Source organism: Zophobas morio, unplaced genomic scaffold (genome assembly GCF_036711695.1).
Source record: "Zophobas morio isolate AGI-343-1 ecotype UQ-CSIRO unplaced genomic scaffold, CSIRO_AGI_Zmor_V1 ptg000021l, whole genome shotgun sequence".
Classification (NCBI taxonomy): domain Eukaryota; kingdom Metazoa; phylum Arthropoda; class Insecta; order Coleoptera; family Tenebrionidae; genus Zophobas; species Zophobas morio.
Window position 1 is genome coordinate 2,579,067 of NW_026972126.1, and position 25,256 is coordinate 2,604,322.

The 25,256-nt window shown below is 32.5% G+C and overlaps 1 protein-coding gene across 1 annotated transcript; it reads right to left on the reverse strand.

Annotated features, from left to right (window-relative positions):
• Positions 1 to 22,230: 22,230 nt before the first annotated feature.
• On the reverse strand, positions 22,231 to 23,298 carry LOC135132973 (uncharacterized). The gene is made up of 4 exons (XM_064061192.1): positions 23,192 to 23,298; positions 22,895 to 23,138; positions 22,714 to 22,844; positions 22,231 to 22,665 (listed from the first exon to the last, which is right to left on the reverse strand). The coding sequence occupies exons 1-4, from the start codon at positions 23,253 to 23,255 to the stop codon at positions 22,385 to 22,387; spliced, it is 720 nt and encodes a 239-aa protein (XP_063917262.1). The 5' UTR covers positions 23,256 to 23,298; the 3' UTR covers positions 22,231 to 22,384.
• Between the last annotated feature and the right edge of the window lie 1,958 nt (positions 23,299 to 25,256).

Here is a 25,256-nt window from a genome sequence, read left to right on the forward strand (position 1 = left end):
TATTTCTACAAAATTTCAGCGTTCTAAGTCTACTCCTTCAAGATGGGACATTTTCTTTGAAACGCAGTATATTTGAAATGTACTAAATTAAACGTTCCCCTTCAAACTGAAAATCATCACTATCTGTTTTCAAGATATAATATATATGTACATTTTTTCCTAAAACGCTGGATTTGTTTGATTGTGCGTAAAGGGCGAGCAAAGTTCAGACTTTTTATTGGTAGTGTTCTAATGTTTCTTATTATACAGATACAAATACAACTTATTTGCATACCTTGTATTATTAAGTGCACGGAAATACCAGGTTCAAGTACTAACACTGGAACAGTTAATGTAAAATTTGTAGTAGGTATCGCTTTGGAAATTTCAGGGACCATCGTTACTCAGGAACGAAAATGACCATTATTTTATGAGTACAACTACCTGCTAAATGTTCTCCGACAAGTTCCCGTGGACTGGTGTGAGCCACAAATATTTCTTACCATTGTACTACCGTCCGTCTCGTTATTGTCAATAAAATTTTATAGAGTAGAACGAAATTTCCAAAACTATACTTACAGTACAAGAAACCACTCCTGTTGACAACTGTTAAGACTGTTTGGACCAAATTTCGTCACTCATTTATCTGTCTATAGTTTCCATTGAGATCAATGTTTAGAGAGTACCTGTTATCAGTTGAAGTATGTTTTAAAAAATTTTGATTACATACGTCATACCTTACGATACATGAACACAAAATAAAACGTTACACAATGGGTTGCATCCAATGAGAAAATGAATAATAATAATAATCAATAATCATTAACGATTACTATAATTATTATTAATTTATAGTTTTGGTGTGGCAGATTTCTCTATAGATAATAATATACGGCATCTTTCGTTTATTCATATTAGATATTTTATCGAAAGCTTGCAAATTTTTTGGGCACTTGGATAAAATGGGTCAAAAGCTGATTAGACTTCGGCTGAACTTTTAACGGTTTATTGTCATTTTTGAAGCGTAATTAACGATATAAATATATAAAAATTTAAAATAATAAGTGGGACTTATCACTAAATGCAATTATAAAAAAAATTGTACCCTCCTAAGAAATATGCAAACAAGTTTTTATGACCCAGTTACTGCCTATTTAAAGAAGAGACAAAAGTTAATAACGTTATACTTATAACTAAACTAATAAGATCGAAGACAAAACAAAATCAGTATTTCATTTAAAAAACAATCCCGTAAGGAATTTTAACATCGTCGAATATCGTTTTGCTACAAAATCCACAAGTATAATGTAGGTAATACTGTTTATGCAAATATTCACAATGCTATTTTAGCTCAAACATTCAAACGTATAATAACATCTGTTTTGCCCCAATCACTATATTATTAGTGGTTGTAGGTAAATGGTGACAATTACAAATTGTTCGGCTTTGGATGAAAGTAAAAATATGAAAAAATTTGGATAAATTTCGAACGAATAATCGATTGAGGCCATCTGCGAAACAAAACGGCTCATAGTTACGGATAATGAGAGTCAGACACCGTGCAGCTCTGTGAAACGGTTAACATCATCTTCAGCGCGGTTTCCCACGATCCGTTCCTCCTACATACCCTGGAGGAGAGTGCTAGACACGCGCTCGACTTGTAAAGCAGAAGAGCCACGTCGGCACGTCGCATCTTTCTTTGCGATCCGACAACAACGGTTTCTTTGGTTCTTCGATTTCGACGTCGACTCTTTGGAATTTTCTAAGTGGTACCACTCATACATTATCCGACTTGAGATTGTTTATAGATAGGTGTAATTCCTCGCTAAAGCGTGTATTTCACCGTTTACTCTTCGCAAGGTGTAAATGTTAGGAACATGGAGATTGCTGATATATATTTTAACTTATATGTTTTATTGAGACTATTGCCTTGAAAAATTACGCGGTTTACTTTGAAAGGTTTTTGTTAAATGTTGAAACTGTAATGAGAGGGAAGTATCCGTGGGTTGCGATCTTTACACGTTTCTGGTCAATTCATGACTTTAGACACTTCATTATTTTGTGGGTTTTATAGTATTTTTGAGACTTTCAAATCCAATCATTCATTTTATTCGTAATTAAAGAAGTAAAAAAAAAAACAATTGTGTGAGACTAATAAAGTTCATCAGTAATGATTTAATGAATAATGATATTCTCCTAACGGCGTATTTCGTTTAACGGCCATTAATGTATAAACGATGATTCCGTTCTGTAACATACAGTACAAATCACGCCAAATAATTGTTTATTCAGTTTTTTACATAGATCGAAAACTCATTCATTGATTAGCGTGTTAAATTGCACGTTGGGAAATTAGTTTTTCGGGTCATCATTTAAAAAAAAAAATGTTTTCACTTTATAATGAGAAATAGTTTTTAAAGGTTAAGTAGGGTGCTTTCATTTCATAAAATATTAAGCCTTTTTGGATGATACCGCAAAACAATTTTTTTCTCGTCTACCTTGTTTTCAAAAGCAGATATTTTAAGATATTTGATTATCTCTGAAATTAATTTATTATTCTGAAAGAGTTTGAATTCATTTAATGTAAAATAAATGCAATCGTGAAAATTGACCGGGATTATGATGTAAATTGTAACTTTTTTGGTCACTCTGTAAAAAGTTAAAACTTTTTAGATGAAAATATTTACCTGTTCTATAGATCCAGTGTGCCCAGATGGGACATTTTACTCCTTTTGTATGGGTGTGTTTTTTTTGTTTAATTATTAGGAGTATTATTTTGTGGCGGCACAATAATACGTTGGTAAGCGGACAAGGATAAGCGGCCTCGTGGTCTACTGGTCAGGATACCTTTCCGGCAAGCGGGTGACGTGTGGTTCGATTCCCACCGAGGCAGCAACATTTTTCTTCGCTTACCTTCAATTTAATGGGTATTTTTACTCACTGAGCGTAGCCTAAGGAAGTAAAATTCATCTGTTTTAATAATCAGACGAATCGATAATTTAATGTCTTCTGGACGTTTCATGATCCCTAGAGTACGAAACAATACATATCCCGTTTCCGTCTTCTGTCTGTCGGTCGTCGGTCTGCGGTCTGCCCTCCGTCTTTTATTAGACGGATAATCTCTGAAACTACTGCACAGATTTTTGTGAAATTTTCCATATATGTATGTATGATTGATTAAAATATTAATTATAGTATAAAATAAAATTTGTCTAAACATCCCTACCAAGTTGATGACGTCACTTCAACATGTCGTACATTAAACATTTAAATTTTATAAAATAATATGTTCATACACTTATGGTTTATGAATCCGCTTTGAGTTTTTCCGCTAGGCATTTAAATTTTCGCAAAAAGTCCAAATTGTGCAACGACCTGAACATTTTGATCCGTCCTTTGGCCTTTTGTGTTATTTAGACATGTTTTAATTTACAGAGGTTATCGTGAAATCATTTGTTTTATTTTTCAAACGATTTGTTAGTCTGTACTTGAGGGGCGAGAGAAGTTGTGTCGAGATAATCATTGACAATTTTGTAGCTGTGAGTATCTTTTGGCAATTAATATTAACAAATTTTTTTTTTAATTTTCGAACTTTGAAAAACTGTAAAAACACAGAACGCCATTTAAATTTCTCACAATTTTTATATTTTTAAAACTAAGTAAGTTTTTAATTGGCCGTCGATTATTTAAAAGATTGATTATTGGACGTTATATTTTACCACCAAAATTTGAAGTAAATGTAATAGTAGACGATGTTAAAGTAGAGTCCACGAAATAGTGAACATTGGCTTTTTGTTCATTGGAAGCTACTAATAAACAACTTTAGATTATGGTAATGATAATAAAAAAAAATAACTTCATTTGCTAAGTTTTCCAAAAAAATATTTAAGATTAGTGAATTGTACGATTTATTTTATAAAATACGTAACGACTTTCTAGAAGTTTGAGTAATAAAGCACTTACATGAAATAAGGAATTGCACTTATTGTTTACAAAATCTAAAAATTGTTGATTTTAAATAAAAAAAAATGGTCTTAAATTATTTAGACAGAGTTCCTGTTTCCTGAACAAACTGTAAAATTTGATTCTGAAAATTTTATTTCATCAAGTAAAATTTTTTGAATCAAATTTTATAATGACGTCGCTAATTTTTAAATGGAGATAACTACTATATTAATTTGATACATACAGGGTAAGAGTAATAATGGCTCAGTTTACTCAGAATTTCGGAAAAAATGTTGTTTTTATACATTTAATAAATTAATAATAATTCGCTAAACCTTCATTTTTTCAATTAAAAAAATTAAACTAAAGTTTTGAAATAAGAGACCAATTTTTTGGAAGGAATGAACAGAAACAATCGATTTTGTATTTTCCATGTCAAATGCCAACATTTTCTCGCACAATTTTGATTTTTTTTCTAAAAACCTACACATGTCTGGTTAAAGAAAGAGATGGTTTAATACCTTACAGGTATAGAAGAATATTATTTTGCATATTTTATAAAGGACATTATTATTTTTTTATGGGAATATCAAACAAATCTTAGTTTTCTCCTGTACATATTGTTCTTAAAATGTTTCTAAACAGTGAGAGCAGTTAGTCTAGTAATTTCGGAAACTGTTATAAACATTCAATAACTTACGCTCTAGAAATAAAAATAAACCGGAGATGATACATTTTTTGTAAATATTTTAGTAGTATTCTTCACTTTTTGGGATTGCTTTTCAAAAGACATCTTACAACAAATGTGTCAACAATCTTGCTTTATCGATTACTTAGATAAGTCTGATCTAATTTCTCTGAAATTGACAATACGGTTACGTTATTTAGATACAGGATAACTGCGATAGCGGTACCTTTATTTTTTATATAAATACCCATTGCGAAAAATATGTTTTCTTGAAGTGCCGCCTTTTTTACTGTGATTAAACATTTACACAGTACCACAATGGTTAATTTTGATACTTTTTAGTCGTAGCAATGTAAAAATTTTTGAGTTTTGTCAAAGTTACACCGAATATAATCCGAAATTTTGTAAGGTATTGTAGTTGATTAATGATTAATGCTGAAGACAAGTATCAGGGAGTTTTTTTGAAGGGTTGTTCTCCTAGATTTCTGAACTAGTTTGCTTTTTGATTTTAACTTTAAACACGCAGCTAAAAGAAGGAAAACGTCCTCCGATATTATAACACATTATAATAATTATTGTTTTATCCCATCATCCCCACAAAGTTAGTTACTGTGTGAAGTAGAATTGTGTTCACAAGCGTGGAAGTTGCAATACGAATTGTAGCCGAGTGTTGCAAACCAAACGAGAGTTAACATTTTTTCGTGTAGATAGGTATGTGTTGCACACTCTATTTTTTTTGCATCCTTTCATGGCGCAAATTAACGAGTAAAATACATTAATTTATTTTATTGAATAAATACCAAACAACAGGAAAATAATTGATTAATTTTTTTTATTATGATAATTATAATTATAAATAGTATATAATATTTGTTAAGTGGCCAAACTCTACTTACACCGAATCCGTCAATGATTTCTTTCTGACCTTGTCATTATTTGTCATAGCTTAGTTCAGTTTTCTTTAGAATTTACAGTTTACATACTTGGTTTGCAATTTCATTTTTTTTATTCAATGAATTTTTAATGTAGTTGTCTGCGATAGTAGAAGATTTCCAGCATCTTTGTTTTCTTAAGGCAAGTAAACCTCCCCCAGTTTCTACTAAAGTAGGTCGTAATTATTCAGCATTAGGCAGTTTCAAATATTTTGCAGTTTGACAAGGTGCTTGTCCAGTGTTGTTAATTCCGATGACATGGAGAGTGCATTTCCCCTCGGTAATGAATGAATAACTTTGTTTCTGAGTAGTTTTGAGAACGAAGTGACATATATTTTTTATATAATTTCAAATTTTCAGTTACTGTTAATTTTCTTGTAATTTTATTTTTGGCATTGTGGATATGCACTACGAGGATATTTCCTAACTCTTCAATGTGGTTCGTTTTGAGTTTGTAAAGTTTGTTTCTTCTCAGAGCACCCGTAATTCTAAATATTAAAATAACCTACGTGTAAAGTAAAACTAAAATATCTGTAAATCTGACTGTGAAGATTTCTTCTTTTTCAAAGACACGTAATTTTTTTGGAGCATATCCGTCATTTTTTCGTCTCGAATGAGCCTGTACTTTAGAATATTTACCAGTATTTATGTTTTGCTTAAGGCTTACTCTCCACTGTGTTGATGTTTTAAATTCCTCGATTCTGACAATTATGTTAGTACCACATTTTTAGAAGAGGAATTAATGCTCTTCCTATTTGTCTATTTATCAAATTTCTGGTATGTGTTCTCATATATTCAATTATTTTTCTGGCAGTAGGAAAGTACTTGTTTTATTTGCTCCAGCTGTAATTTCGGGCGGAGTACCTACTCGGCAAATTTGAATCTGAATCCGAATTCGTGTAGATCGTAAATTTGACAAATTATTTGACACTCGAATTACACGACTAACTATGACAGGGATTACGTACAAAATAACTTCGCAACATATTTCGGCGATCGAGCTCTTTCTCGAATTGGGTATTCGCGACTTCCGCTTCCAGGCTTTTCGAGCGCCGCTTCGAGACTTTTTCTGGGCCCGTCGCGACATCCGGTTGCATCCGCGTGGCCGGTGAGTTATACTACATACGAGAAGAAACGCGTACATACTATAAGATCATAGGCGTCGTACCGGGGCGGCGAATAGGTTTATTTCGTAACAGTATTATAAAAAAACATTCCACGCTCCTTCAATTCAGCACTTCAATAATTTACGAACAGGTTTTCCTACTTTCTGAAATACTGTGTCGGTTTGTTCTCGGAAATGAATATATCTACCTACCAATCATATTCTGCTTTCTATAGTGAGTTTTTTAAAATTTGTTCTTGAAATTTAAGACCATTTAAAACACATACAATATGGCAACATCGTTTTGATAGTACCATAATGCAGTGAGATCGTGATCAGCGATTTGAGTAGATAGGAAACACCGATTCTCCAAAGAAAATTGCCTATAAATAACTTTGCATATTATTGAAGATAGATGCTCTCATGTGTTTGATGAGCGGTGTATTTTAAATATCCATAATTTCCTTCTCTTGGTAAGATGGCAGCTATTTATCCATACATGGTTCCAAAGGTCAAGACGTCAACAATAGGCCTAATTTCTGGTGTTACACTTTTCCTATTTCTTAATTAAAATTGATGAGGCTTGAGAATAGCTCAGTATGAGTAGCCGTCCGTAGAGAACAATTATTATTAGTTTTAGACTCTGCAGGAATCTGGCAATTTCCTCGGAAGGCATCAAAACCAATCAGAAGCTGTCTCGGTTGTGATTAATAAAAGACGGGAACGCCGGTGGTATACACCAAGGGAATTGTTCTTTAATTTTTTGGTCATTAAACGGGGACGCGCGGTGCATTCTCCACCAGAGAATATGCCAATTAGGAGCATCTCCTCGCGACAGGGGGCACATCGGGATGATGATCGTTCTTCTTGCAATATATTACAACGCGCTCCGGAAAAATTTAATGGATATTAAGATTTTCAGACGGCCCTGAGACCGTAATTAAGTCACGAATACCACAGATACGGTTTTTTTCTTATTCATTTCGTTTTCGGCTTATAAGCATTTTTAATGATCCTATCAATTTATTTCTAAGCCCACGAAAATTTTTGCCTAAACGTGACCAAATCTTATCGAAATTTAATTGATTCGACGATGCGATTTTGACAGAGCCGGATTTATAACCGAACTTTGTGAGTTATGGGCTCTATAATTGTAAAGCGATGTGTAGGCGATTCTACGGATTTGAGAAACATGCAAGTAATGATAATCTCGGAAAATTATGCAGTCGTGAAGTCGGAGATATGTTTTGCTGTAATTAATTACTGTCATAGGTGCATACGGTGTCTGCAAGGATTCTAATAAGTGTAACTCTATTGCATCGTAGATTAGTGCAAAACGATGTTATTATTTATCTGCGCTTCTTATTATTTATGTCATGTTTATACATTCGAGAGCAAGAAGAACTGTACAAATTAATGTTGCTGTAGAACTCGGTATATAATTAGCATATGAAATTCGAAACAAAGTTGTTAGATTTAATTTTTAAAGTAAGTACTTATGATATTAGTCTACAGATAATTACAAATTTCACTTAGTACGCCATGTATCTAATCTGTTTTTGCTGTTCAATTAGTTGCTTCAGTTGCCACATTATACGCCTTATCCTTAAAAACTAAATAGCTGTTGAATTACTTAGTTTTATCTAAATACGTGGGCAAAAAATTGTTTAAATTTTTGAAGTTATTTTTAATAGTGCAGAGACGATGGACTGTCGGAAAGTTTTGAATTTAATTATAAATATTTCTCATACATTTAGTGAAAAATTACCAATTTTATTTACACAACTAACTTTACCAATATTACTCAAGGTTTTTTGTTAAAATTAAACTTATTTTCATAGTGGCTATCTTCAAATATCATATTTGTATGAAATATTTTCAAACGGTCACGTTTTAACGCCATTTTTAATTAGAAAAGTTCAAGTTGCGAGTTGCAGAAAGGGAAATAATGGAAACCAGGTAGACCATTTATTGATAAACAAATAGAGACAAAAAATGATGAAGACGTAAGGTCATTTTGTGGAGCAGTGGTAGGATCAAATCATTGATTGGTAATAGCTGAAATGAATCCGGGAAAGAAATGGACGGGACAGAAAGAAAAACGGATATGGAAAAGAAATGTACATATGTATAAATGAGGAAATCCATAAAAGGTGGAACAAGAGATGACAAATGGAGTAACATAAGATGAACAGTAAGAAACACAATAGGGAAAGTATTGGGCAAAGGACGAAAAGAGAAAAAGCATGAATGGTTCGATAGAATGAATGCAAATAGATAAAAAGAAAAAAGAAAATCGCAAGGATAAGATATTTAAAGGCAGGAACAAAATAAAACTAAAGAGCATACCAAGAAGCCGAGAAGAATAGCACAAAATTAATGAAACACAAGAAGATGAAGTAGATTAAGAAATAATGAAGGAGCTGGAAGAAGATAGTAAGAACAATGTAAAACTACATAGAGCTATAAAGAAACAACAAAGATCAGAGACAATGGCAAAGATATATAAAGAGAAATTAATAAAATACAATAAGAACTTGGCAAATGAGGTAGAAAAAGTGGCAAATCCCCTACTCAAGGAAGAACTAGAACAAAAATTAATAACTGAAGCAGAACTTGGCGAAGTAAGAGTATAAAATAGCTGGAGGACAATATAGTAAATAAACTCATAAAATACGGAAGAAACAGATTAAGGCAAAAAATATGTTAATCTAATAAAAAGAATTTGGGACAAAGAAGAAATGCTTAAGACTGGGAAAGGGAGATAATATTACCAATATTGGAAAAAAAGGACTCTGGGGGTATTACTGCACCTCTAAACGCAGCATATACGATCCTCACTACGCTAATAAATAAAAAATTGACAGAAGTAGAAAAAAACATAAGAGAATAGCAGTAATGTAGCTTCAGAAGTGAAAAGGTCAACAGTAGATGTGATACACACGATAAATGATAGAGTAAGATAGAGTAATAAAATACAAATAAATAAAAATAAAATATTTGAAGAAACTGAAATCTCGATATTTGAAAATTGTAAAGTTTTAGGATTTTTTGTAAATAATCTGTATAGTAAAATTTGATGACAACAAAGGGCGTACGTTTATTCTTCAATAAAATAACCCAATTTTTTGCGATTTTTTGTTAATCTGTCCATTGTCAGCTAGAAAAGCTTAGAATAGACGGCACTACTAATTCGGCAAAAAGCAGACAAAAGAGGACACACATAAGTCAAAGTAAAACTAAATACATGTTCATAAAAAGAGGACAATCTAGAGGGAGGAAAACAAAAATAGGAGTCCTTAAATTCCAGAAGGTAGAAAACTTCAAGTGTATAGGAGGTAACATTAACAACAATAATGACATAAACATAGAAGGGGACTATTATAATACAAGTGAAACATAAGACCTATTACAAATATAAAAATATTGTGAAAAGAAAAACAATGTGTAGTAAAACGAAACTTCAGAGTGTAGAGTGGCTATCCAACGAGGCGGAGAAATAAACCTGATGAAAGGGGAAGAAGAGAAATTACCAAGATTTGAGAGAAAAATAATGAGATGAACATGTGGACCTAAGAAAGTAGGGCAAGGGGAACTTCAAAGGTTAATGAACTTAGAGGTACAGAGTTTCGGACAAAAAGAAGATATTGTGAAAATAATAAAGTTGTGGAAATTACGATAGATCGGCCATATAAGGAGAATTAGCGACAACAGGGAGGCGAAGAGAGCGACAATGTAATAGTTGGACACCGGGAAAATAAGAGGAAGGCCTAAAAGTTGTTGAGAAGATCAAGTGGAAGCATGATGAAAGTGCAGAATTGGTGGGAGAAAGTACAGAACCGGAAGGCATTGAGGAGATTAACAGAAGAGGCAAAGCCGAACAAGAGTCTAGAATAGAAAGAAAGAAGAAATGCAGTGCAGTAACTCATCATAATAAAAGAGTTCAAGAGCTCAGAAAGAACGGCTATTATCCTGCAGAAGATGTATAGCCCTGCATATATATTTCTCATAACCGTGAAAGTAAAAAACACTTTTTTAAGTATTTTAAAACGTTTTTTAAAAGGCTGTTGAACAGTCTATTTCTGCAAATTTTTGATTATCATCTTTTCAGATGAAACTAATTGATATGAAAAAAATTAGTTCAATACATGCATTAAAACAAGATTTGTTTATTAAAAATACAACACGGTTCTTCCAAATATCAGTACTTCTTTTTTTTATTTAAGATGTCCGGTATAGGACCCTAGATAGTTTTAAAGTTTTTAGAGCTTTGCTTGATTTATAATGAAAGAATAGAGCAAAAAATTTCAAACTCGACCCGAATCCATTAAAAATAAATATATTTATAATAGATAAAATAATTGTCAAAAAAATTATTTTAGATAGTAAAACAACATTCAAAGAATGGAAACAGAATTAACAGTCTAATTAATTTATTTATGGTGCTTATTTTGCATTTTTACTGTTACAACTTTATATTGTTATCTTTATATTTTGAAAACATGTCATTACATTGTTGTTTGTTTTAAAGTAAATATTTGTACATTTTTCGTTTGTATTATTCGATTTTTCGTCTAATTGCCTTAAACACTCTTTATAATTGTCTGTATGTTATCTGTTGTTTTTTTATTCTTTTTGTTGAAAAACATTACAAATATAATATTACTTACCATTACTTTATTTAATCTTATATTTGTGACTTTATTTGTATGTTTTATTTGGATTGCAGAAATTAGATGTATGGGAAGGTACGACAAAACGCTAAAAATATAACTAAATTTGTAAAGGCAAATAAAGATAAGCAACGGCAACACAGTGTTTCAACATTTACGGACCATAAAAAGGCAAATTAAACTCACTACGAGAGAAAACAATTTTTCTTGGTCTAATGCAGTGTGTTTAATGTAAAGTGGAACATAGAGAGTTGATTCTGAAGAATATACTTAATTATTGTTATTGATTATTATTAAGAAATATTTAAAATCTACGGAATTTTGTATACTATAGTCTATTCAACGTTCTTTCTCATATTATTATTCGTTGCTGTTTCAGAGTCAAAATTTTCCAAGATGATGCCAGCGCAATTAAATTTGACGCACATTAATTTCACCATTAGGAATTCTTAAATAAATCTTGCAATACCATTTTGTTTTCAAAATAATTTTCAAATTATATACGACGCATTTGGGTGCACTCTTTGCCTGATTAAGGTACCGTGTACCAAAACACGCATAAGCAAGATCCTACAGTTAAATTCTTTTGGAACTAAAATGGTAATACAAAATTTATTTTAAATCTTTAATTATGGAGAATGTGTACAAAGATTGAAAGAGGCTCACTATTTTCACAACTTTTTGGGGATGAAAAAATATACGTTAAATGTTAAGAAGTTCTTCGAGTGCATTCATTAATTTGCAAGCGATCATTTCGGTCGTCTTCTGTACACTTCATTTGGACTACGAACATATCGTACGTTTGTTTAAGTATAACAGAAGAACGCTGACGCAACAGGGTCTTTAATTTACAATCAGTCCCAGATCAATAGTATTTTGCAAAAATTTAGAATACCTACTGGTTTCTTCTCTAGTAGTAATTTTAAGTTGAATAATTTCGCAATTTACTATATATTAGTGACAGTCTCACAATCTTTACTGAAACTGTTCATGTTCTTCTGACCAAATTCATCAAAAAATGTTGTAGCAGGAGACGTAATTATTTCATAGGTTATCTGTATATTTAATTCTATTACTTTTTAGCTGTTGTGGTTAGGAAAAATAGGAAGATCCTTCTTTAAGCAAATTCAGATTTCGTAGAAGCAAGGCTAACTGCCTTAATTTGATCTTTTCAAAAAAAGACGACTTTCGTTTTTCTTTGATTTACATTTTTTTTAACGCATTTTTTAATGCACTTTCGAGAACCGAAGCTTCTGCTGTTGTGTTATCAGACCATCTAAATGAATTAATGTGAGCATGAAACGTGGAGGAATGATCGAAGGGCGCCGAGAACGTGCCGGAATTTCGTCTGTTTTTTTCGTGCATTCCCGAAACACCATCGATACCGTCACGACCTACCTTACCACTATGGTCCGTGCTTGACCCAACCTGCCCAATCTATCGATATTATACACCTAATAATCATCGTATTTCCCATTGTTTGCCATTAACGTACCAGTTGGTCAGCAACTATAGCGCAACTTATATAATAAAGTCGTGACGGTACAGAACTCTTACAAGAACTGAAAGCCGTCGCTGCCAAGACTTTAAAGCAGCGGTAGGGTTGGATGTTTGTTACCACGTGTTTTGAAACGTGTAATTATCCCGGACCCAAAGGCTCTTTTCGGATTTGTTCTCACGCTTAAACTCACAGAATTAGTCATATGGTTGCTAACCCAGATAGTCAGTGCGGATTGCTGGAGTTCTTTCTTCGCATTAAAGCCACTTAAGGGTAATTATTTATGAATCCGGCTCTGGGAACAAACCGATTTCGAGTATGTTCGCCGTGCTATTGCAAAATTTCACGTGTGCTAGTGAAAGTTGAGAAGGAGGCAATAAAATTAAATCGGAATCGGTTAATTATGACGTCCGAGTAACTGGTATTTAACTCCTTGAGTGCTTATTTGGCGATTAATCAAGAAGAAGCTTTGGATTAATTAATTGGAGACTCGGTGCCACCATTAGAAGCAAATTGGACGCTAATTAGATTGTATTGTCCATATAATTAAATCAATCCAATAATTAAGCCAATTATTATCTTCGAAGTGGCATTTACAATGTAACTGGTGTGTTATTAGCTGTGCCTTTAGCTCCGGGGGAGAGAAGGTACTTCTGCAAATAGATATCTAAATTAATTAAGGCTTCGCTTGTTCTGCAGCAAGATTAACACGATATTTTTATTTATTGGGAATTGTGCAATAATTTTTATTCTTTTACGAAGAAGCACACTCAATATTTGTAAATTTATCGAACATGTGAATAATGTACTAAAAAAAATGTCTTACGTAAAAGAATATACATACTTGCTGAATAGGCAGCAGCGTCTTCTACCAATTGGAAGTTGCTATAACTTGATATTTCCTTTGTTTTCCAATTTTAGAGGAAATCGGAACAAGGGGTATTGGAAATAGTCGAAATTGTGCCATTCTAGTGTTCTTTTTCATTTATAAAATCCTAATAAATATATCAACAAGTTTAAAATAGAAAACTATCACCAAAGGCTGTGAAGAATACTGTTTGAAGTACTTTGGAAGTATGTAATAACAGTAACTCAAGTATCCCGTATTTCCCTATTTTATCCTGCGTCCAATTTTGAGTTACTCATTACTATATTTTTTGAGTATGTGTGAAATGATGAACAGGAACATAAAGTGGTTTTCCAGAAGAGTGTAAAACTAATAACAATGTTTCACTTACCAAAGAACAATTGCTCTGAAATTCTTTTCAAACAGAAATGAGTAACTTTTAATTTGAGCAGCGTTGTTAGAACACACGGTTGCAAAATATTTGAGTATCGAAAGACTGGATAACTGATTTAATTAGACACCATCAGGAACCATTTGGGGAGTAAAAATAAAAATAAATCAGATTGAAAACTAGGATACAAAAAGTGTTGATAACAATAAATCTAAACAGTGTTTCTTAGCGTCAACTGTATGTAGAAGAAAGGTAATACAACACAGCGTACTTAACTTTTAACGTGCAATAAAAGACAACTTTTCAGAGACAAATAAAAATAATAAAGCACTGTATAATCATTGATGGCTGGTCTTCTATGCTGCAGAAATGAAGTTGTAAATTAAAATTATAGTCACGAGATGAAAAATTAGCAACCACGAAGAGTCGGTTCTTTTCTTTTTCCATCTTACGTCATCAGTAAGGTAAAAAGTGTGTTGAACAGGCGTCAAAAAACTAACATTGGACGATTATTCTGAAAACTATATATTTTCATGGCCTGTTCTGAATTTATTTTTTTCTCTCATAGTTTATGTATAGGTACTGGCCCTGATGTAATTTTCTAAAAATCAAAACCACTATTATTTTACAGAATACAAATCATACCTCTTTTTTTTTGCTTTGTGACATAATAAGTGCCAGGTTTAACTTCACAATAACACAAATTTTGCAACAGCTGTTCGAGTATTCTCATACGATCTTGGTGTGATATAGTGAGCTAATAAACATACGATGCTCATTGAATAAGTCTGAGCCGTCAGGCTTTGAGGTGAAACGCTCCTTCGGGTAAATTCGACATGAGGAGCCGAGAGGGCGAGGAAAAACAGTCAGCTTGATCACAAGTTCGTTGTGCGCAAAAGAAACATATACTTAATAATAACAATTATTGTTCGGTGTACACTTTAGGACAAGTACTTGAATAGAAATAGAATTAATTGCACGTGTAACTACTATACCTTTTTGATTAAAAAAAAAACACACTGAATTTAAATACATATGTCGAACGACCCAAATGAAAGTACAACAAAATGTGGATTTGGAACTACAGCTGGCGGAGTAGTATCATCCTTAATAATTATTTATAATTATATTATTTATAAAACATATACTTATTTTCACAAAACATGTGTTACTTCGAATTGGCTAATACGACTTCTATAAATAAGTTTTCACTCGCTCGTGCATGCGATCTTAAGCACACCGGTGTTTTTTTTTTAGAATTTAGGTCTACTACATTTTTGAACAGATTTGGTTCCAATATAAAATTAAAATATGGTATATAAGAAATCAGAAAAGTGTTATTTCTGAAAATAACTTACGAAACAAATTTTACGTCTAACATAGGATAACGTGTCTAGTTTGTTAGAACTCGAAGAATTCGCAAAAACAGTGTTTTTTCAAAAAATTAAAGAATGAAGCAATTTATTTTATTGATTCCTACTGCAAAATTTGGATAATCATTCCCACCAGCAATAGGATGACGCCATCTTCAAAAATTACAATAATAAACTCTGCTTGTAAAGTATGAATCCGTGTCGACTTTTCAAAAAAATTAAATTGTATAACAATATTTTGCAATTTAACTTTTTTAACCGAATGCCCTGAAATTTTGGAAACGTTTTAAGACTATCGTAATCATCGTAAATCGTTAATCAAAATTTATTCGTTTATCCCTTTCCATTACGTATTCGTAAAATTTTGCCTAATAAATACCTCTGAAATATGCAAAATGTTATAAGTCTATACTTGTGGTTTATGAATGCACTCATAATTTTTGAAATTTCTCATACAGAGTGGCTCAAAAAAATTAATGAACGAGAAAATTTATTGCAATGATTAAATCAAGAACAACTGATTCCATTTTCTCGAAAATTTGGGAATACGTTTCTGTTATTATTACTATTACATTGCATTTATCCAAATTGATATGTCTCCTTGCAAAAATGTTGATAACGTCGTCACAAAATTTGGTTACGGAAAAACTCACTTGAAACAAAAGCGTAGCACGCTTTTTTACCTTTACTTTAACACTGCGTACATATCTTTATTTTAACTTATAGGGATTATCATAAAAAAATAAAATCCGCAAAATAAAATTTTATAATTTTTCGAAAAATTTGGGTTTGCTCTTTTGTATTTGAGAAACGAAAATAATTCTGTGGAAATAATTTTTGAACAATTTGTAGATGTTGTTATATTCATTACAAAAGAAACATTTTCCCAGTAACAAAATGTTGTCCTACACCATTCGATTTTGAAGAATAATGAAATTTTTGTGCTGTCACTTTGGAATCCTATTTTAATCTCTTTTTTACTTAATCTGGTACATCAAAAATGTTTTTGAATATGTATATGATGCTTTTAACATACGTCACAATAAGCAATTAAGTTTTGTCTACGCACAATATGGCTTACCACATTACATTTATTACTAGAATGTATGATAATAAAAAAAAACAGCATATCTCAGCCAAGATTTTTATTGTGCGTGTTTGTATAGTGTTTTTTCCACGACCATTAGTGAATATAATAATTCCAAAATCATTTTCAATATTAGAAAGTAAAAATACTCACTTTTGAAGTAGAATAATTATGCTCAACGAAATACATAGATTGCCATGTGTTTTAAAACTGTCAGTGTCCTAATTGTTTTGAGACAAGTTTTAATTTAATAAAAAAAAAAAAAAAATTAATGAAAAATGGAGTGAATCAGATGACAATTTGGTAATACCCCACCTGAAATTACAAAATATGGAAATGATATAAGTCATAACCTCCTACCGCAAAACTCGAGAATATGAAAAGTAATATGCACTGTTTAGGAATTGGCAACAAGAAAAGAAAACTGACTCCTTTTCCGGAAAAGTTAAAAAACCGAGAGGTTACAATCATGGGAGATTTTTATAATATTGTAAAGAAATACTGGGGTCTTTGTTATGTTCCTTCTGATAATCTTTTTATAAATTTCCAAGATAATAAATGTACACGAGAAGTACGTAATTGGAATTAATAAATTGAGTCTAGAAAATCCACAAGAATATACTCGTCACTATTTCCGCCCTACCTCAGCGACTACGTTGGTAAATACAGGTGCAGATATTACAAGGCTAAAAAGACGTGGAGGATGGAAGTGTTCTCAAGTAGCAGAAGGATACATAGAAAATTATTTGCAAAATGTAGCAAATTCATTAGTTTCTTCACTTACTGGATCTAATTCGTCAGTAAGTAGTGCTCTACAAATCAACCTGTTTTAAAAAATATTACGGAAAATATTTTCAATGTACCATTTTTTAAATTCAGTAATTATTTAAACAATATAAATATTAACATTAATTGAATGTAATATAATGGTTTCAATAAATAACTTGTTTTGTTCAGATTTAAGTAATCGTCTTTGATTCATACTTTCTGGTCGTGGATAAAATATAGTCGGTTATTCAGTTAGTTTGCTAACGCTCGCGTCCGGAATCTTCCAATTGCATCGAATTTTCATTCTAATCTTGTTACAAAATATACTACTCCTATTATGTTTTCAAAAATTATTCCAAAATCAAACAGACAAGAATAGCCACTAGTTGTACATCGCTCATTGCATGTATTATGTATTGTGTATCCATTATGATATTTACTCCTTGGTAAAAGAAATGCATATTTTAAATTTCTAGTTGTTTCTGTTATTTAGATTTTATATAATTCTGAAATTGCAGAATTTTTTTAAGAATACGTTGCATTTCATCCAGTACCGTGAAATAATCAGTTTAACGTAAATAATTCCTATCTTTCTCGTTAACAAAAAATAAAAAAGTAACTACATTGTAATTTTTGTACATACATATTAAATTTTGTTAAATTTAAACCCTAAAAAACATAAGATATTTATTGTATGCTAATAGCTGTTACTGACTTAATTTCTATTTTATGCAAGAGAATTAAATGTCGACCGTAGATTGAAGACAAAAAATAAAGTAAGTGTTTTGGCATACTTTTGAAATTTCAAGTGAGTATAATTATTTTGTTGGCCTAATGACATCTATAACTTTAAGCTTCATCAATTTGTCTGCAGGTTGAACTCTGCCACTTGAAGAGATGAAGAAAGTCTAAGGCCACGAGTACTAAAATATAAATTACTTATTATTATGACAGTATTGAAATAAAACACGATTTTAAAATCCTATAAAAATTTATAGCCCCCCGAAAAAATTCCTCAACATCCAACTCAAAAAATAAAGCAACTTTACTGTTCTTAGCGAACATAAATTAAGGTGGCCGCTTGTCGTCGGATAGTGTGAGGGCATAGCGCTCATTATGCCTTCATGTTTGTAATTTCTATAAAAATTTCGGCATTCCAAAAGGATGTTTAACATGTTATAACCCCGTTTGGATTACAGATAAGCGGAACACGATGTTATGACACCCCGTGATGTAGACGTTAAAACATCGGGGACACTTCTCTCTGCCATATTTTTAATAACCTGGAATGTTGTCAACAGGTGGCTGAATTGTGAAAGACTTGACTTCATCTATTTTCAAGTCGACTCGCACCTCTAATCCGTATCTAATCTTTGAATGATGAGGATCAAAGGATGACGTCAGGGATTTATTAGGTGTGGTCGTTGGATGCGATCATGGCCTAGGTTACTATTAATCAGGCGTGTCACGCGAATCTTCGTTGAGAACTTGATGGGTACGTTTGGGAGGTCGATGGAATTCCGTGGAAAATCATTAATTTTTATGTGTTGGAATTACTGCTTGCTGGAATTTTTTCGCTTTTGTGAAAATATAAATAACACTCTATTAACTATTACGTTAATCATTCGCACAGTATTTTAGACGTTTTTGAACACGAAGATATTTTTTACGTTGTAGAAACACATTCTGTTTATAAAATATTTCTTTACTGACAGGTTCAATGTCTTTTTTGTCACATTTAGGTACACACTAAATATCAAAAAGGCATACAAAGTTGTGGCCGTCTTAATTCTAAGTAAAACTGTCATTCAAAACCTGGATCGAATTTATCTAACTCATTTTACATTCAAATAAATGATAATAATGAATTGATAAGGGTTAATGTCGAATATCTATACTTCTATACTTATATTATAAAGCTGAAGTGTTTGTTTAATTGAACGCGCTAAACTCAGAAACTACTGGTTCGAATTCAAAAAATTTTTTTGTGTTGGATAGTCCATTTATCGTATCTACATATAGGCTATATAACATCACGCTACGATCAATAGGAGCGAAGTAGCAATGAAAAATTCGGAAAAACGGGAAAATTATTCCTCCTTTGACAGCTTCCATTGCTTACGCTGCTTAAACGGTTAAAGTTACGTAAAAATCACGTATGACGAAATTGTTCCCCTCTAAAAGTTCTAAAGAAAAGTCCGGGACAGCATATGTCTATCTTTTAAGGTCGACTCAGTATAACCTTTTTTATGGTAATGAAATTTGTTCTACGAGCGCTAACAACTATATTTTGGGACACAGACAGTTTCTCAAAAAAATCCGGTACATATTTTTGATATTCAATTCGTTTGGACTAAATGCAAATTTTGCATGGGCATCTATTTTGACAGAGAGTGAGGTATTTAGCAAATTAATAAATTTTCTTAGAGCGTAAAAATTGTCACCTAAATAAAAAATGTAGCATTTTTGCTCCACATTTAAATGTTGGGACACCCGAGAAAATTTGCTAAGTATACCATGGAAATACAAACGTAGTAGCTGGTAAATGCTGCCATTACTGTAGGGATCGTAGCATTTCATACTAGTGTTAGTTTTATTTAGAAAAAAATACTTAGCGGTGTGCTAATTTTAGTAAAAGTTCTGAAAATTATTATTTCGCAGTACTGCAAGGGAAAATCGATAAGAAAAAGTGCAGATTTGTTCCAAATAGCTTAGTCGTCTAATCAATACATATCATTACTTGGTCTTAATACCCGTAATGATAGAAGTCTTGCCTGAATGCCGGTCATTTCCGGGTCAGTGGTGGGTCTCAATAAAACATCGCAACAAGGAAAATCTTCACACAGTATAGAAGGCATCATCCAAAATCGTCCATTGAAAGATTCTCATTACCAAGACAGAATGGAGGAAGGGGTTTCCAGAACCTTGAAAACTTATATCAGAGACAAATCTCAGATCTGAAGAAGTATTTCTTGAAACGAGCAGAAAGAAATGAAATGTTTCGAACCATCACAAGGGCAGATTTGAACCACACACCCTTAAATCTGTCGAACACCAAAGAAATCCACACCCCCCACACAATAGACAAAATAATAAGTGGGCTAAAACAAAAACAACTACATGGAAAATTCTACAAAGACTTAGAAGAAACTCATGTGAACAAGAAGATGTCATTGATTTGGTTAAAAAAATCAAGTTTGTATGCCGAAACAGAAGGATTTGTGTTTGCTATTCAAGACCAAGTAATCAATACCAAGAATTACAGAAAATATATCATCAAAGATCCGAATATAAGAAACGACTGCTGTCGCCTCTGCAAAGCAAAACCTGAAACGATCCAGCACATAATCTCCTCCTGCAGCATCCTGGCACAAACTGACTACAAAGCTAGACACGACAACGCAGCCAAAATCATTCACAAAGATTTAGCAACACTTATGAACTTAATCGAAGATACGACACCCTATTACACTAACATTCCGTCTCCGTTCCTTGAAAATAACAAATACAAATTATACTGGGATCGCACAATACTTACAGACTTAAACATTACAGCTAACAGACCAGACATCATACCTACTTATAAAAAAACACACGAACGAAGCGATTCTCATTGACATTGCTCTTCCTAACACAAACAACATTATTCAAACATACCACACCAAGATTTCAAAATATCTACAATTATCGATAGAAATGAAATCCATGTTGAATCTTAAAAAAATTTCAATTCTACCCTTAGTTATCTCTAATGTAGGTGTAGTCCCAAATAGCTTAGTTGAGAATTTAAAGACTTTGCATTTGAATGATTCAATAATTGTCAAAATTCAAAAAGCTGTTTTGTTAGGAACATGTCATATTGTTCGTAAGTTTCTCGAACAGTCTGATCATGTCAGTCAGATTAGACTAGCACCAGTAGGTCAGAGTAGTGTAGGTCACTTTGCAAGTGATAAATGATCGGTAGTTACGCTAGACTAATTTGTATGCTGTAATTCTAGAATCTCGAAAGTTGTTTTGTTAATCTAATCAATGCATATCATTACTTGGTCTTAATACCCGTAATGATAGAAGTCTTGCCTGAATGTCGGTCATTTCCGGGTCAGTGGTGGGTCTTAATAATAATATGTTCTTTATTGTCCAACAGATTTACCACTTATAGGACAATATTAATAACAATTATTAAGTGTGTTTAACAAAATATGTGTTTTTCGCATTACAGTTTTTTAGCCGGGCATTTTAACATAAATTGAGTATTAATTTTCTCATTATTTGGCTTTGATATCTTTGTCATTTTTTCTGTAATTGCTATGATTGCTTATTAGAAAAAAAAAAAAATGAGTTTAGACAGTACTCTCCTCGTTCTCGGAAACGTGTATAATATGTTGCCTGTGCAAAAATTGTCAGGCGTGAACAGATAAAATGAACATCCTGTATAGTACTTGCAATTTAAGACAAACAGCCTTAACACTGATATCAACCTGCAGACGTGACGGTGAAACACAAACTAAACTAAAACATGGTTTCTACGAATTGCAATAACTGGATGACAATGCCGACGGTTCAGATATTTTTATTGCTCTGACTTCCGTTTATTGAATAAAACATTACATTTTATTTGATTTTTGGTTGCTGTAAATCACATTTGATTATTTATAACTAATCTAGGGGAGCATCCCATAGCCTCCCCCTAGCTGCGGTCTTATGAAATATCGAGAAAATTTGGCTTCACAACTGCATCGTCTCGCCATCTGATCGAGTAATTCCCCGCCCGCCGCCCGCATCGCGTCCAGCTTCTGGTCAATGTTTTGTCTACTCGGTTGCTTATATAAACTATTTTGAGGTCGCCGATAAAAGAAAACAGTATTTCTAATACTCAGATTTGCTGTAAAATGTTATAACATTATTTAGTGTTTAGGTACTTTGTAAAAAAATTAGCAAGACTAATTTAATACTAATAGAAATTTACTTATACAGTTAAAGTAGAAAGAGTACGACTAATGTGTTATAAGGCTATATTGACCATAAGCTAGACATTCTTCACACACACCGTAATCCCTCATGCAACCCCTAGTACAATATGATATGGCGCCCCCCGTTCTTATTGTTCTTCAAACAAAGAATCGACAGGAAAGCTGTCAAAAACAGAAGCTAATATCTTTCCAAACGTTACGTCGTAACTTTCCTTAATTTGCCTATAATACTGCGTTACATTCGCCTTCAAGAACTGCTTAACGGAATCAGTTCTTATTCCATCAACATCTAACAAATTTTCAAAGTCAAAATCGATATCCGTCGGCCACATACTTAAGTAGTAATGCATAATTTTGTAGTATTCTCCTTTTTGTTGTAGCATTAAATTAAGATGCACGTGATTATTCTCTAGAAGCATGAAATTACGCTAGATAATTACATTATCTTCAAACTTACTTAAAATCACCAAAGCTGGTCCTTTTCCATAATCAGATAAAGAAAAGTCCCCAGACAGTTCGTAATCCAAGTCCAGTCTAAAATGGGGCACTATACAATCAAGTTTTAATATATCAGGATCGTTAGTAAACCTGGAATTGGCTTAGTATTAATTACGATTCCTGAAAAGTTATAAACTTACTCCACTTTAGAGCACGTCGTCTCACTAAAACTTGAAACTTCCAATTGTTTGAGAATCTGTTTCAGATTGACTGTTTCAAGGCCATTAGCAGCTGGTAGCAATATTGGATTTACCAAGTTTTGCTTGTGCAGCAAAATCACGTTTTTGAATGGAATATTCCTTTCTTTAATGAAGTTTTCAACCGCTTTAGTTAAACAGTGCTGGAAGTCGCTTTCTTTTTTATTACATTTTCTTACACTAGAACCTGAAATTTTCTATTTGAAAAAGTGATCATGGTATAATAATGGTAATACATACTTACGCAATTTAGCACGGGCAGCAAAACCAGGGACAGAGAAATAGACATTGTTGACAGTTTCATTGTCTTTCAACTAAGGAATGCTGCAGACCCTGCTTGTCTTATATACACCGTCAGTAAACAAGACCAAGATGAATTAGTGACCCCGTTGAAATCATTTATATTATTTTTTCCACTTCATACAATGTAAGTGGTGTATTATGATATCAATTTGATTCATTTTACTAAACAAGTCTTGATTACTGCTAGCAACGGGAAGTAAGTAAACAATTTAAGTCCTTGAGAGGGAAGTAACGAATTAGCGATTAACATACCTAGGATGTAATAAATGTCATAACAGCCGCAAATTTCAATTCGACATCCAAACGATAGCGAGGATTTTGAGGCACTTGAGGCTGTTATGATATTGATACATCCGTGTTATCTCCAAGGTTTTATCGGTTTCTGTCGATTGAGCCAAAAATTTAAAACAGTTAAATCAGGCAATTTATTTTGAAAAAGACTGAACTGATCGCGTTTGCATGAGAAGTTTCGCTGTCATGGTTACATTTTGGTGTTTATTAAAAAAAAATGGTCGAAAGCTGTTTCGACAGAACTTCCCTCGCTCCTGAAATTCAATGATAATTTTCTTTTGAGTCACCTGTATACGCAAATCCAAAAAATATTAATGGAATGATAAATCACAAGTGCAGACACATCACATTTATTTTGAACATTTTAGTTAGTATTTATTTAGCAAAATTTTGGGTTGACGTCATAAATTTTTTAGGGGGATAAGCAAATACGTTTTGATCAAAAATTTACCATGCTTATGATAACTTTAAAACATTTCCAAGATTTCAAAGCATTCGATTTTGCAATTCCGGATTAAATCAATGAAATAAATTTACGCGTTCATTAATTTTTTTGAGTCACTCTGTATATGCAAATCCAAAAAATATGAATGGAATGATAAATTACAAGTACAGACTCATCATATTTTGTACATTTTAGATTTTCGACAAACTTTTGAGCTGACGTCATCAATTTTTTGGAGTCGATAAGCAAATATATTTTGACTAAAAATTTATTATGTTCTTTATAACCTTAAAACATCTGCAAGATTTCAAAGTGTTCGGTTCAGCAGATTCAAAATTAAATTGTAAAATGTTGTTTTATAATTTTGAATTTGTTTTACAAAAATCTGGACGCTTGGGGCAAAAACTCTATTCGGAATCATAAACTACATGTTTAGGACTACGTTATTTTATACAATTTAAAACCAGTTTGCTACGTACAATTTTGAAGTGACGTCATTGCATTAGTGGTGGGGATGATTAGACAAATTTTGGTTAGCGATTTACCATCTACATGATATTCTTAATATAAATACAAAATTTCGCATCAATCGGTCCAATACTTTCGGAGATTATCTGTCTAAAAAAATCCGGGACAACAGACACACAGACGGACAGACAGACACACAGACGGAAACGGGATACCTATTTCTTCGTCCTCTGGGGATTATGAAAGGTGGAGAAAACGTAAAAGTAGAGAGTCGGCCGACGGACTCGATTACAATACATACTTCCTTTGCTTATTCTCGGGAAGTAGAAAGAGAAATTGGTAAAAAACGAGTGTCTAACATGATAAAGAAAATTAAACTGCAAAATATCAACATAAAAATTGTGTTTAAATTCTACGAGGAAGAGACGAATGTGAAAGTCTGTACCTGCTATCAGCTATTGCTATTGTAAAAGGGATAATCCCCTGCCGAGTTCTCCGCCCTGACTAGGCATGCGCTAACCAAAATTTGCGCAATCTCCCTATCAATGTCATGACACTGCACTTCGGGGGCGAGGAAAGACCAATTTTTTGGATTTGCATATAAGATTGACTCAAAAAATTAATGAATGCGTAAATTTATTTTATTGATTTAATCAGGAACTACAAAACCGAATGCTTTAAAATCTTGGAGATGTTTTAAAGTTATCATAGATAAGTATGGTAACTTTTTGATCAAAATGTATTTGCTCATTCCCCCTGAAAATTTGATGACGACGCCCCGAAATTTTGCTGAAAAAA

Excerpts from the sequence above, each read along its gene's own strand:
- LOC135132973 (XM_064061192.1), bottom strand. The coding sequence starts at position 23,255 with ATGAAACTGTCAACAATGTCTATTTCTCTGTCCCTGGTTTTGCTGCCC. Across the intron at positions 23,139-23,191 it reads GCCCGTGCTAAATTGCGTAA|GTTCTAGTGTAAGAAAATGT; the intron begins GTATGTATTACC and ends AGAAAATTTCAG. Across the intron at positions 22,845-22,894 it reads ACGACGTGCTCTAAAGTGGA|GTTTACTAACGATCCTGATA; the intron begins GTAAGTTTATAA and ends AGCCAATTCCAG.